Consider the following 16,187-nt stretch of genomic DNA (forward strand, 5'->3'; position numbering starts at 1 on the left):
TGTGTTCTCGCCTTTACTAAAACAGTTTTTACTCTGGGACTAGCTTTTGTGGAGTGAGATTATTTTTTTACTCAGTTGGAAAACAGAAGGCTTATTTAGGCACAATCAATATTTAGGATGGCCCTTCAACTCTCCCATCAGGATGTTTATACAGTAGTCCTCATAGTCTGCACCTAATTGACCGCCGTCTCAACCTATTACTGCACAAACGACCCAGAGAAATGCTGTTTACATAATGTGAAAACAAAAGGTTTTCTTGTCCCATTGTCCAAACACTGCGAGGATGACATCTGGATTGCTATCATGGAAACACTAATTGATTTTCAAGGATAACAAATGACACACAAAGCCCCCGTGCCAAGGTAATTTTGAGCAAGCGAGGAAAATGTACAGTGGGGCTGTCCCAAGGTTCATAGTTCTTCTCACACTCATCTCTCACATGTGCATTGGAGGCCCCTTGACTTAAATTTATACTGATCTTTTATTTATACCCAGAAAAAATGGCAGATAAGAAACATAAGTGTTCTTGATATTGTGTTTTGTCATATCTCGCAGCCAAAGATTGAAATCCTGCGAAACAATTTTCTGAAGAAATGAAAGAGCGTGCCCTCCTGAACCCCGGAGGAAAATAACCCCGCGGTGCGAGGCGGAATATGAAACAGAGGCGCGGAATAAGTAAAATAGACAAGTGCACCAGGCTTGTCACTTTTCCATTTGCTGCCCCCGAGTGCGAGCACTTCAGAATTCTCCTCATCTCGGCAAAGACCTTCATCGTTATGCTCTATCTACTGTACTGAATACGAAAAAAGTACCATATCAGACACACTGTAGGTAATAAAGAAGAGGGGTTTTAAAGATTTGCCATATTTCTGTCAATCACAGAGCTCGATGCAACAGGATGAACAACAAAGTCATAAAGCATACAGCATAAGCCATTGTGCATTGGAGACGATGTGGAAAATGCTGAGATGAGTGTCACAGAAGCAGTTAACATGGTTGTGATATTAGACATCCCCACTGCTTCTTGACAACAGCATCATTACACAGTAATAAGAGCACAATCTTCTTCAGAGAAGCATTAAAATCAAATTAGATTATACAAGAGCTTGGCTTGATGAGCTGCGAGGGGCGATGGTTCCCGAGCATGCAGCGGATCTCCGGCTATTACTGTAAAACTCCTCAGCTGTTTGGACTCCAATTGCCACTTGACAAAGTTGAGCGGCTTTGAAACAAAAGGTCATCAGCTTCCGAGAAATTAGTTTTCAAAATTCAAGTCATTTGAAACCTACGCACACCCAGATGGATGGGCCTCTCTGTTTTTTTTTTCCACCCCCACGTTCTCTCTGTCAAATCACAAAATGAATGCTGCTGAATGCATGATGCCGGCAATAAACCACTGCACCGTAGTTTATACCAGAGTGACATTCAGGGATCAGGGAGCATTGTCATTCTCTGTTCTCTCCTGAACTCATTACACTGCAAGTGTGGTGACATCTACTTGAGCACAACACAGTTCGACAATTATTACTGCTGCACCTTGATTATATGCTGACAAACAAGTGCACACGTATTTAGAAAAACATCATGAAAACTACTATATCATCACAAAATTTTAAAAAATCGCCTCACTTAAAATTGAGGTACTTGCATATTCTGCTTTAGAATTTATTTTGGCTCTTTGTGCTTTTAATGTCACCTTGCATGCGTAATTTTAGTGCTTGACAATTGATATATTGATTAATTTTATATAGTGTTAGGATGGAACATGCCCTGGGAATCAATAACATAAAAACAAGTCCTGTCATACGCAGCATAATAATTCAATTACAGGGCAGGCTCGGGGCCATAAAAGACGACACTTTCCCTCTGTTTTTCATGCAGTTTTAGTGGAGGATGTTCAAGAAAATGGCAAAAACCAAAAAAGAAGAATAGAGCGAGGACAGACGAGAAGAAATGAAAAGCCGAGACAACACACCCCTGCCACTACCTCATGCGGAAATCATACAAAGCATCCTGCAGGCAGCAGGTTCATTTTATAGCTTCATCTATTACCACACTGTCATTGTTAATTGTGTTCTTTTTACCTCTGCAGGATTCTCCAAATTGGTCCTATCGAATGTGACAGGAGGAAGAGCATTAAGCATCTGACAAGATGATATCTAAGTTCAATTTCCTACTCCTCACCTGATTTATACCTGCAGCAGATCATTTTCCTTTCTGTCATAAAGACCTCTATAAATCAGCGGTGCTTATGGAAGCACTACAGAACAGGGTCCCTGGATTTGTATCCCCTGTGTTTGCTATTAGGAAGCCATTACAGCCACATTTTCCTCCTTCAAACAAAAATGATCAAATCTAATACTGGCGAGATTAGAGAGATAAAGAGAGAAAGCGCCAGCAGAGCTGTTCAACACAGTCCCCCTATCTAAACAATATGCTCTAAACTCAATAAAAAACGGGGCTTTTTGCTGGTGACACCATTATCCATCTGTTTGGACAAAATTGCTGTATCATGGTATAAATCTGCGATACAAGTGACATATCCGCTAAAATAAAAGGGAACATTAACTGCTCTATCTTCTAGAGGCCATGGGACTAGCTGGCTATAAGCTCAGTCAAGTGTGATGGCAGTTATACTGTGTTTTACTAGACTGCAGACAATTATACTTTGCTCCTCTCCCCTAAGAAGACAAACTGCCATGGCTTCAGCTGAAATGATTTCAAATAGATTTTCCAAAATGTCTGTTGCCAGATTGCTTCCATACATTATTTCACTTAAATGGAGGGAAAAAAGAAGGAGCAAATCCACAAATCAATCACAACAGCCCACTTTACCAGATGGAAAGACGAGAGCTTTCAGTGTGTGCGCGTGTGCATGTGTGTGTTGAAGACCTGCAGAGAAGGACAGTTATAGGATGTGCACGGTCCTGTCTCTGCTATGTGTCTCACTCATCTTGAGGATGACATAGAGTATCTACTGTCGCTGGTGACCTGGCAGCGCTGTAAGAGGAGAATAATGTATAATGAACTGACCCACTGACTTCTGACTATTTCAACAACCAGTTCATTCAGCTCTTAATTAATCTGTTAAGAGGAGAGGGAAATACACCTGATTTACATTGTACACATTTGGACAATGATCTGTAACACCAGAATAAGATAAGATGAGATGAGATGAAATAATATAAGATAAGATGAGATGAGATGAGATGGAATGAGATAAGGTAAGATAAAATTAGATTAGATGAGATGAGATGAAATAAGATAAGACAAGATAAGATAAGATAAGATGAGATGGGATGAGATGAAATAATATGAGATAAAAATAGGATAAATTAAAGGTAAGATAAGATAATTATGAGATTTTTGTACATTCACAGACTAATGTATGAGTATTATATAAACATTAAACACGCACTTTACTTGAGGACTGTTTTTTTTTAACTTCTACTCAACCTCTACCGATACGATTAGTTGATTAATAAATCAAAAAACAATACAATATTGCTTATACACAATACTGCATGAGTGATGATGCATGACCATTTTGGGTGCTTTTATTTTGATACCTGAAGTACCATAAACTTTTCCGATAATACTGTTAGCTAAATTACCTTTTTAAATATAGGAATTTTACTCTCAATGGAGTATTTGTTTTTTCTATTGTCATACAATTATATGCACTTAAGATTTCTGGTTAAACAAACTCTTTAGTCCTCTCTGGAATCCGCATGGAGACAAATGACGCAACGTTTCCGATCAGCCAATGGGAATGCGGATTTTCATTCCGGTCCTTATCCAATCAGGGGACACAGAGGCCGCAGACTAACGCCCGAAAAAGTTAGCAGCTAGCTGTTTAGCCGTGGCTAAATTAGAACCCGTTTGAACTGTCTTTTAAAGCTGACGGATAACTTCGTGATGCGGATAAGAAGAGCAGGAAATTCATTCTGGAGGAAAACGACTGTCCTAAATTAGCTAGCAAGAAAAATGCTAACGCTAGCTACCTGAGCAGGTGGGATGCTGCGGTGCTTCTCACCCGGAAACGACTCCATTGGTAAGTGACTGTTGACTCACCTGAATCTGTCATCACTTAAGCTGTGTCCTTTAAACTGACCTTTAAACCCCTTTTAAATGATATAGGAGCAGCAGGGAGCCAGAGCACTGTATTACTGGTCCAACTCCACTTCTGAAGCCATTCCCACACTGTTTCCTCACTGCTGTTGTGTTTATTCAACATGGGTTTATGCTATCCATGCACTTAGCATGTGCAGCCTGTGTTACTGTTGTGTTACAGGCCAGAGACTGCGTATGTTTCTGACAGATATACTGATTTAAAACATGCAGCTCCTCATTCACTACAGTAAAACAAAATGCAGGCAACCACACATTCCCATTGTGTACAATCCCACTGGATATGATCAGATTCTTACCTCCACCCAGGAGGTTATGTTTTTCGTCAGGTTTGTCCTTCTGGTATTTAGCAGCATTTCACAAAAACTGCTCGGCGGATTGGTACAAAAACTTGGTGGAAGGATGTTGTATTAGTCAGGGAAGAACCCAATCAAGTTTGGATCTGGATCAGGAAGCAGAACCATTGATTTGTTTTCACTTTCTTTAATATTTGACGTTTTACCCCTGTAGTAATTCATGGATCTAGATGAAAAGAAAATCAGATTGAATTCAAGGGAAAATTTGGAAAATATGTCAGATGTGATATGACAGTTCATAAAATTAACAAATGTATGATTGGCTGCGTTGTTGATTTGGTTCTTGTTAACACACACATATTATTCAAAGTTAGCCCTAAATTGAACATGTAATATATTTATGAAGTGTATGCTTTATAGCACTGCAGACTGTGCAGGGCATATCTGGTATGGGCTCCTGTCCCCAGTGACCAGGAAAAAAATGCATGTGTAAAGAAAACGATACAATGAAAAAAAAAAATTCCCAAAGGACATGCTGTGTATTCAGCTTTATGTCTGCTGCTGTGCTATTCACTACAGAAAAGAAATTCAATGTGTGCAAACCAATGTGACATCCTCAATGCACACATGAAATCTTATGTCTTATAACTGAAAAGAAATATTTAAAATGGGCATATGTCTAAATCTCAAAGACATGTGTTGTGACACAGGCCGTACAACACATGAGCACACACCATGCACTCACAACAAGTGAGTTTATACCTAATTAAAAGAAATGCACCAACCCTGTTGTGTCTTTCAGTCCATAAGGAAACAGTTCTATACATTATGACACTGCTGCAATTCAGCAATATAGTCATGCACATTTATTATGTTTGCTCTGGAAGTCTCAAACAACCAAGCATGACTCAATCTGTCTCTGTTTTGTTCAGATGGAGTTGTGTGTCAGAGTAAAACATGCAAAAAAAAACAGGCACAAATGTGTAAAGATTTGTTCTGAATTGAAACAACAGATAAATGAAACCACTGCTGTGCTGATTTCCATTTTCTAAATGAAAGAATTATTGCCTCTCATGGTTCTTTATCCTCATTTTGACTTTCTCTGAGTTTCATCCATTATGTGTCTATTTCATTGTAATGTCTGAATTAAGTTGTACAATAATCTTCCTTAATTTTAACCAATCTGTGTTTGACCTGTGGTTATTGCCCAGCTACTGTAACTGAAATGAGCCCTTAAAAGAACTAATTTAACACAGCACCATTACAATAATGTGGAGATGTAATGCTGTGTATAAATTAGGCAAAACTGCAGTGATGGAGCACATATCTAATGCTTTGTTTATGGGATTTATAGCAGTGAGAAATCGAATAATAGCCATTAACAATATCACTGGATGGTCAAAAATAACTCGGAAATGACACATATTTTCTGTGTACATACTGCTAATGCTACTCCAAAGTCACACAATTCTTCTTTTACACTTGCTTCCATTCCTTAATTTACTGTATCATACATGATACATGTTTTAATATCATATTATATATTTTTGTCATTCAAGAATAGTTATTTCAGATGACTCACTTTCTGCAAAAGGTGAATGTTTTTGACTTTTGAATCTTTTCTTACGAACAAGCTTTTATATTATTATGCATCTGTTTCCACCAGCATTTGCATATCTTACTTTTGTTGTGTGACCTTGATAAAAAAGTCAACACAAAAATAAATATTATATATATATATATATATATATATATATATATTTTTTTTTTTATATGGCATTACATAGTTGAACAGTACTGGATGACATGTAGTGAAACAAGTATAAATCATTTGAGCTGGAAAAATGGTTGTACTCTTTTTGTCTTTTAAAATTAAGCATTAAGCAACTGTCATAGATTTACACGTACATTTACACGATAATCAAATTGATAAACAAAAAAGCCAGACGCTTGAGATTGATTATAAAAATAATGAACGAAAAACATTAAATGTATAGTCAGTACTAGAATTAAAAGGTATGATGATCTCTGTCCTATCCTTCACTCTGATGGCAACAAATGATTTTAAATTTGGTTGTAGCCTGGTCGTGAATCACATTAAGATTAGGTTTGGTCAACAGTTGGACACAAGATATAATAATTTTGTAATTTTCAAACAATTCATATATCTGAGAATGGCATTAAATTCAGCAGCAGCTAATCCATCCTTCAGACAAAAGAGAAAAAAATTGCAGTCACATTAAATCTGGTTTGAGATATTAAGTCACCACATAAATGTAACATATAAATAAATTACATTAGGCTAAAAATGCAAACTTGAAAAACCATCTGTCAGGAGAGAGGGTGGCAGCACAGTGTAAAATAACAGTTCAAAACAGCATTTAACAAAAATTAAATCCAGTTTTTCCTGTGTTTATTACATCAACAACATTTTGACAGCCCCCAGACAACATTCATGAACGTAATTATCTAAATAAAGCTGAGGTGCGAAAACAATCCAGTGCCTCTTCTTTGTGGACATTAGCCTGTTGGCACTGCTGAGCTGTGACTGTGAGCCAGATAGTCCTTTACAGGGATATTCCCTGTTGCCAACCATAATTAATTGCTTTACAGTCTTCGAGGCCATAATGCTCATCAGTTATTAATTAGAAATTCATTTCACTGAATAAATAATGCTCATGATTGATGATGAAACTTGTAATTAGGTTCTTGGAGTAATGCACAGGGGAGAAAGCCTTTACACTTGAATCCAGGCTATTAAATACTGCTCTTTAAAGGGAGCACTATACCTTTTGTCATAAAGCTAGGCTGCCACAGTAGCATCTGGAGGCAGGGAGCACAATCATAAGTTGTAATTCACAGACCGTAGGTTATGTTAGGCTACTTGGTTCAACAACAAGTCATGATCCTTCATGTTACCCAACCATTTTTGCTCTAGAAAACAAAACCATTCATTCCCAACGTGTCAGGCAAGAGCAGCAATAACCTGCTATCAAGTTGAAAACAACAGCCTACAGTGTTTTCGACAAAATTAAAACAGATTTGGGTGGTGTCTTACAAACATCCCATGGGTCTCTCCAGGCGACATATAGCCTACAGTCCTTTTAAATGACGAGAGAGAACTGTGAAAACTCAAGCCATCTATGGTTTGCTATTGATTTTACACCGAAGACCCAACCAGTGTTGATAGCCTTTTTGATATATTTTCTTGCAACCACCAGTCCCTTTGGAGTTTTGTGGGGAATAAACCAGTCAATATACACCTATTAGGATTTCTTGATCTGAGCCCATAAACCTATGGTGTACAGTGTTTCCGATGCTCATTGCATCATAATAGCAGGGAGACCAAAAGCTATTACTTTTGGAGGATGAACCATCAAGAATTGAATGGCTTTTTGTAATACTCTAGTTTCAAGCCAATTAACATGATTGACCAGCAGTTGAGTGGAAGGCACAGTATAATGCCCCCCCAACAAAAAACAGCAGCTGATGATGGTGTAGCCTCATCATGTAGGAATATTGTTACTGGTTCTTTTCACCTGTCATCACGGGTGGGAGTGAGCAATGGTAACCCACCATTCCTCCTCCCTTTTTGGTAACCAGTATCTGCCGTATTAGCAATTTATAATGGAGATCAAGAAGTAGTCAGTGGAGAATGAAGACGACTGTCTGCACCCCTTCCTAATTGGCTTTATGTTCGCTTTCTGATAAATGGCTCACAACTACTATAGAGTCCTGTGGATTTTTTTGCCCTAATAGGACTCAGTAACTGGATTTACTAACATATAGTGGGTCAAAAAGGACATAGAGAGCAAAAATGTTAATTAATATCAATAATGGCCAATTATTAGTTTGACAGAGGGATCTAAGCTAGCTGTGTGCTCTAATGACTCTGAGCTAACTTGAAGGGAAACACTGGCAAATTAGCATAACTGTGTATGCGGACTCCATGGAGGTGCCCAGCAAACATCTGTTATGTTAGAAATTCAAATAGAATTCCTATTAGTAACCCTGGCTGTGGTTGCATAATCAGTCATTCTTCTCTGGCCATTTTGGAGGCACTAACAATGCCCCTGTGACTGGTGGAACTCCTCCCTTTGGGCTTTCCAATCAAATTTGGCCCCATGTGGACCAGGTCCAAACAACAGACGAGGCAATGTGGACTTCTGAGGAGAGCTTTGTGCTCTGACAGGAGCTCAATCTATCCACCCATGACACATGACCGAAGAAAGAAAAACATTTTTCTTTTAATTTGAATACAACAGATACAGAGTTCAGGAATTAATGTTAAAAGCTTCCTGACTTGCCGGGATAGAGCTGCTTATTTTACTGCATCTTTTGTGTGTGTGTATTTGGAGTCATTGAACTGTTTGCAAGTCGTATTTATGCCATTAATTTCACTTCAATACTGAATAAATACATAGTATGAAAGAAGATGGTAAACAGGGATTTATATTGAGGTCATCTGAAGGCAGCAGCTCCTTCAGGATATTGAAAACAGAAAATATTCTGCTATGGAATTGATTTTCTATTTGGAGCAAATAATGCTAGTTCTCTCTACCTTATGGGAATTACTGCTACTAGTACTTCTGTATGGATGCTTGTGGGTATCTTGGATTTGTTATTGAAGGAGCGCGTCCTTTTTAATCAATGGCTGCTGTTATACACAATATATGCACCCAAAGACAAGAATCACCAATATCTTTTGTGCATGGATTGCCATAAAGTAAAAATGAAATCCTGTTATCCAATGACATTATTAAGTTGCGTTTTGGCTGCTTGGTTTAGCCTAACCTTCTACATTGGAACAGACTTTCATGGGCCTTATTTTTCTGTCCACCCCCCTATGTAGTTCCCGAGCATTAGTGAACAGTATTCACATCTTTGGAATATTATATTTAGGAATTAGTGTGCACACCTCTGCCAAGGGGGTCATGTTTTCACCCGTCCGTTGGTTTGTTTGATTACACAAAAACCTGACTGGATTGTTTGGAAATTTGGTGTAAGTGTGGAACATGGGCCAAGAAAGATCTCATTCAATTATGGGGTGAAGCTGGACAAAGGGGCGTATCGAGAGTGTGTTTCCTCTTTCTTCCACAACGTGAGCAAGGACATTTTTAGACATTGTCACTAATTTCCCTTGGAATAATACATTGATCTTGAGGAAAATATCAAGCATATTTAGGCGACTGATGTGTATGAGTTAGTGAAATTTGGTGCAGCTTACAAGGGGACTGTTGGCCTGGGCAGAGGTATGCACTGTTCTAATTGGAATAGTTATCACTGCCCTTCCCAAGTAAATAATCACTAGTTGAAAAATAGAGTAGTACTTGATTTAGTTCAATGGACTTATTCTCTAACTTGTCTCAAGTACTTGCCACTTCACCCAGTCTTTATTATTGGTCATGTAGTCTGAGCTCATGCCACTATAAACCATTTGTGCAATAATGTTTGTCTTTGTCATCCATTGTGGCATCTGCATGTGTCCAAAAATGATTAGTAATTTAATGTTTAAGTATTTTATGCATATATACAGTTGGGTTTTTTTCATCTAAGCTTAAATTCCCAGCCTGCCAAACAAGGGTCAGAAACTTGTGCTCATAATGTCACTGCATTAATTCTTAAAGTAATATCACCCCCCTGCACTCTGAAATATGGTGAGTCTGCTGTCACGACTTACATCTTGGTGTGACCTTCTCTGTTATAATCTGAGCATGTAATTCCCTCTAGTGTAATGTCATGTTTGATCAGGGGAGCTACCTGTGTCCTGAACTCAGCACTGCACAGTAGGAGGTGTGGCGAGTCAAGTGGACAACCAGAGGTTCCCCTTAAGGGCAAAATTGACGTTGTCTGCATATTCCACCCTTACTGTGCTCAGCTTCATGGGAGGATTTAATGTATTCAAAATTAATCATTCTGGATCCATCACCAGATATTGTCTGTGTGGCGCTGGCATAATTTGCCTGATGATATGACTCTAATGAGGATGTGTGCACAGGTAATTAAAAGTCCAATTTTAAATCTTGGGAGGAAAAGTTTTGCAAACTAACATGAGTCGCCATATTTTCAGGATTTAAATTCAATTATTATTTTCTTATCAAATTGTTTAGTTGCAGGCATTCTTTGCTAAAGCCTTTTTTCAAATTTGAATTAATATCTACGTCCTGAATGAAGATCTGTTTGTTAATAAAAAACAACATATGTTACGTGCACAGTGCTGCATCCAACAGATTTTGGCACAGTATACATGAGTGGGCGACTCCATGGTTGTATATATGGAAAAGCTTCAGCTTTACGCTCCTCTCCATTCCACGGCCTCCGGTGTATAAATTTAGTTGATGGTGTTCGTTTCTCTTTCTTAATTCATTGCATTCGGATTCCTCTTTGATGCAGTTCTGTTGTCCCCCAAACAATTGAAGTGGAGACAATGGAGGCATAATGATAGATCCGTGTACCCACCATCTGTAAGAGCAGCTGCTCCCTTGCATCTGTACAATATGCTGGAGCGGGGAGCCTCAGTAATCTGCATAATAAGGAGAGGGCTTATCTCAGTCTAGTTAATAATCACAAGCAATCGATGCACTTCATTCCCTCACTCCTGACTGATGAAAAAAGCAGCAAAGTTTTGGTATGTCTGGTGTATCCTCAAGATAAGCAGGGGTCACGGTGTAATGCCAAGCTGTTGATTTTGCCTAGAGCTACAGATTTAGTCTGCACTCAATTTCATCTTTTCATGAATACCATAATTACAGCAGGACGCTCTGAGTTATCTTACTGCCTCTATCCTCCTCACTCCCTTATAGAGTTTATAGTCTGTGTAGCAATACCGCACCTATCAGAATCGGGCGTATGGCTCAATGTCTGTGATAAACACATAGCTTGTGTAGTGTTGATAAGCGTTGCACCTTGTAAGAAATGCTGTTACACTGGCCTGAAGATTGGGCCTATAAAAGACAAGAAAATTCATTGGAAATATAACTTCCTGTCTGAAATGCCCTCTTAGACACCACTACGTCTGTGGCCATAACATGGTAGCAAGTTGTTTTTCTACAGGGCTTCACATTTCAGCTCAAGGAAACATTTATATTGTGAAGTGAAAATATGTTTTTTTTTCTGTCCACAAACAGGTGTAATAATTATTACTTGCAGATATGTTTTTGTAAATATCAGCTTAGAAGTGTTATATCTAGGTTAAAGGGAAATTAATGTACAATTTATTAAAATTTTCAATGGAACATGTGCTTCATAAAGAGCTAATTGACTGTGAACATGTGGCAAACAGTCTTTGAATTCAACTGGAGACTTTGAGAGTCAATGTTCCTCTTTAATGCTCATTGACAGTGTGAGTGCTTGATTTATCCATTGAATGGGCTTTTTTGGTCGTCCATATGTGACATCGAACATTTGTCCATGCAGTTTAATAAATGCCTCTGGGTTTTGAGAATCAGTACGTTATTATTTTCTTAAACAAACCCCTATTTATTACACTTGGTAATGGCTGCTAAGCAGGCACTAAATTGATTGGATAGAAAGTATGCAATAATATTGATCAGCAAAGTCTCTCCTCTGTGTTCTCGTTCTTGTTAAATATGCTCATTAAATCAAGTTTATTTAATACTCTGCAGTGGGAAAATAAAATGCACCAAAAATTAATTAGCTTTTTTCATGTTATTTGTTTAAGAAAATCATGTTTTATATAGTTTAACATATTTACTTAAGAATGTTACATTTATAAATGGAATGATAGTCAGGAATATAAACTGTCTCTTAAAAAATTGCTAGCCACTTCCCATGGTTTGTGATCCTCCTAATTAAGCATGCATGATGTTTCTCTCCCAGCTGCTATGTTGCTGAAATGCACTAGGCAGGTGTACTGAGCCCCCAGTGAGGCCCGAGAACGAGAGCTGTATACGTACAAGTGCAGGTGTGACATGTTAGGAGGAGTCCAGGTGCTTATTGAGTTATCAGAGGCAGCCACTGCATGTTTGATTTATCATCTGGGGTTTAGCGTTGCCATATCTGAGCGGCTATATATCAGACAACAAAGTAAAACGTTCAGAAAATTACCCGCTGCATCGCTGCAGTCGTGATAACTTACATCGGGCGCACGGATGTAGTGCGGCACCTACTGACACTTCATGTGAAAAATTGACAATGCTTATTGAACCTGTATAGTGACAATACGCACTAAATCATGAATGCAAACCTTTAGCCAAGCCAAAGATTCACCTTGAATTCACCCTTTAAGTGTCATGATTTGTCACTGATTTGTGGTTTATAGTTTGTTTGTCTGCTCTTGAATCAAAAGGCAAAGTAATGGCAGTGCTACGCTGGGACACAGGTTGAAAGTGCATTAAAATCAAATCTATTGACCTATTCATCTGTTAGAACTCATTTCAGGTGCTCATCAAACAACGTGTGCTGTTTGATATGAACGCCATGCTTACCTCTGCATTCTTAAGAGCCTTAAACTCAGAATGAGGCAGCCAGTCTCCATGAGCACATAAAAGGTAGCCAGATTTATGGGGAGGTTTTTATCCTAGACTCAGGCACCATCTGATAAACAAGCACTCTTTGCTTGAGGCTAAATAATACTCTTTGAGGTCCTGATTTACAATGCTGTGAAGGATCCATTTGTGGTTCAGCTCTGAGGCACGCACCTCTGTGATTGGTCATCCGTAAGCTCAAAATTTGGGCTCAGATCTACAGCTCACGAGCTTGAGGATTTCTAAATGGACAAATGCATAAATGATGGTTGGATTTTATTCAGAGTTAATAGATGAAGAGAAATGAACTTTTCAGAGATGTAAAAGGCTTTTAGATTTAACAAAATCCTCCCCAGTTCCCTCTGATTGAGGTTAAAACCTAGGCAGCGTGCAGCCAATCTAATATTCTTGGCTTTTTAAAAGGGAACTCATTGGGGTATTGGTCCACTACATGGATTCCTAAGAGATCTGATTAAAGGGAAATCCCTCAATGTGTTACCCTCACCGTCTTCGGTATAAATCAGATGCACATTGCAACTGCCTAAATTCATCTAACATTGCCTCGCTTCTCGTCGGAAAGAACAAGGTTCCAGTGTAAGGGAGAGATGCTGAAAAATACTAATTTACCTTTTCAACAAATTCTTGGGTGCAACCTCTATTTTTCTATAACTTTAAAATAAAGTAAGTTTTACCAGTAATGTCAGATAGTTTTTAGCTTTATTTTACACCATTTTTAGTCCTTGTTACACATGAACACAGTAATAATACAAAAGTTCAATGCATATTTTTATATTGCTTAAGCATTGTGCAAACATAAGGTCATACATAATTGATCTATACCTCAGCTATACCTTTTTATTTTGGTATAATTCTTTTTCATGTCATGACCAATATGATGGACCCAATGTTTTGACATGACTAGATTAAATGACTGAAGCTGCAAGCGGACTAGAAAAGAGCAAAGTCTCCTTTGCTGACACACTCACAGATTCATGTTGTGGGTACGTGACTGAAAGTTGTTTCTTACATATTAACAACCAGTGAATTAATGGAAAATGATAGAATCAGGTTATAACAAAATATGTTTACCTTAAGCCCTAATTATAAAGAGACACAATAGATGAACAGATCTAGTCAGATCATGCTTGGAATTTGTTTTATTCTAGTGAAATTTAACATTTTAACAGTAAGATTGTGTTGATAAAATGTTCTGTGAATTGTAAAAAGCCTTTTAGTGAATTTAAAAAGAAGCAGAGTCCAACCTATATTTATCACAATTCTCTCATGTTGCAGCCTATATGTCAAACGTTCCACTTATAGACGTTAACTAACACCTCTCCAGGATATATTTATCCTCATATCAAATGTCACTAGCATACCTTGCCTTCTTAATCTGCCGCGTTTAGCTGTCGTTAAATAAAATTTAACACATGCGCAAACACATCTAGCTGCATTATTTATTTGGTGGTTTAAAGAAATTAGACTTTGTCATTGCAGTTCATTTGAATCCATTTTAAGCCTTGTCTGCTATTTGATTTTTATGGGGTTGTGAGAAGGCCATGACATTGTTGGGTCATGTTTTGACACATTAATTGGACTAAGGGCTTTTCATCACAGCTGTTGGGAAATTAAGAGGAGATTGAAAGCCCCTGATGTCTTGTAATTACTGTTTCATGTTGTGTAGTCTCACTTATGAACAGCAGCTCTCTCTGATAAATGGGCAGTAAAAGCAATAATGGAGCAACTACCATACAAAAGAGTTGAAGAGGGAATCGTCTCCTTGTACGTGAAAAGTTGGTCAGGACAGGAGAAAGGTCAGGTCAGGAGAAATCCACTTGACGTCAGGTACAATTTAATATATGAATGGATAAGTAGTGTTTTTATATTGCTGTCCTATTCAGTAGTAGTGTCATCAAAATAGAATTACACGGTTAAATCTGGTGTGACCACAATCGAGTATTAGCACAATTAACCTCACAATTTTGGCAGGATGCTTAGCAAAGGAAATGTTCCGCCCACTGTGTTTCAGGCCATGTTCCAGAGAAGGGGGGGCTGCATTCAGAACAAACCGCTGTCCCTGATATCAGCTGGTTAATCCTCTCCTTTTAGTGGCTTTATTGGTTCATTCAAGAGGGTCTGTTGACATTCCCCCTGCCCTGTTAAAAGGCGACTGCATCTCAAGTGAAATCTGGAGTGTTCTTTACACAGGCGGGGAGCCCCATGTGGCTCCTGCCTCCCAGTGGGCCTGTGATTTTCCTGCTTTAAGTGTCTACTGTCAACACTAATTTGTCCCACTCCTCCTCCGCCCCCCTCCGGAGGGGGACGCTCTCCTAAAGTTTTAATAAAAGATCAGCTATAACTCCCTTTTTTCTGGGGGGTTGAGGACAAAAGCTTTAAAAGCCACAGAGGCAATAAGATGCCAGGTAATGATTACAAGGCTTGAACAGAAGCAGTTACCAATACCACATACTGTTTTACACAGCACACTGCAAGAGTGTGCTGCAAGAAAAAAGGCTGGCTTCCTTACAGCAGGCTCCCACAAATCAGAGATGTTGTCTCAGCCGGAAATTAGTGAACAAGAAAAGCAATGTTGTAGTTTTTCTTTTTTTATAAAGCTTATTGGACTGCACACAAATGAAATGGCACCATACCTCCACCAAGGCCCAACAATATGTTGAAAAACACCCAATGTCGCACTGTTAAAGAGTTTTAAAAAAAAGTCCTGGATCCACCCCCTGATCTGTATCTGCACCAAAATGTGATGCATACTTCCTTGGTGCATGCCTCACCCCTCCACTAAATTTCGTGGAAATTGGTTCAGTTGTTTTGTGTAATATCTGCTTACAAACAAACCAATAAACAGATAGGGGTGAAAATGTAATATCTTCCTTTGAATTCATAAATGTTGTTTCACGTTCCTTCATCAAAAAAACACTACAGTCAATGATGCCAGTAGAGCAGGGGAATGATTTTGTCTAATAGTGTGTTCAAATATCCATTAATTTATATTATATTAGGTGCAACTCATTTTTGGATCACTTATAATTCCAAATGATGGTTAAAAAAACTTTGTTTAAAAGTTATATCGTTAAATTTCTTCCACTTTATTTACTCTGCGTGGCTGCTTGTGCCTCTCTAATGCAAACTGAAAATGTGCTGTAGCCCAGTAACCCCTTTGTGTGTTTTCATTTATCCGCTTTTCCTCAGGATTAATAAGAGCAGCATGATTGCAAATAATAGTTTCTGACATGTTTTGCTTGAGTACAATTTCAGA

At 38.4% G+C, this 16,187-nt stretch overlaps 1 protein-coding gene across 1 annotated transcript in view; it reads left to right on the forward strand.

Moving 5' to 3' along the window:
* The first annotated feature begins 3,798 nt into the window (after positions 1-3,798).
* Positions 3,799-16,187, forward strand: part of atp5mc3a (ATP synthase membrane subunit c locus 3a) — an 85,957-nt gene continuing 73,568 nt past the window's right edge. The window contains exon 1 of the mRNA XM_069532367.1: positions 3,799-4,054. Within this exon, the coding sequence (XP_069388468.1) occupies positions 4,018-4,054 (37 nt within the window). The 5' untranslated portion in view covers positions 3,799-4,017. The remainder of the gene's footprint in view (positions 4,055-16,187) is intronic.

The sequence above is a fragment of the Paralichthys olivaceus genome, chromosome 10 (genome assembly GCF_024713975.1).
Source record: "Paralichthys olivaceus isolate ysfri-2021 chromosome 10, ASM2471397v2, whole genome shotgun sequence".
NCBI lineage: Eukaryota > Metazoa > Chordata > Actinopteri > Pleuronectiformes > Paralichthyidae > Paralichthys > Paralichthys olivaceus.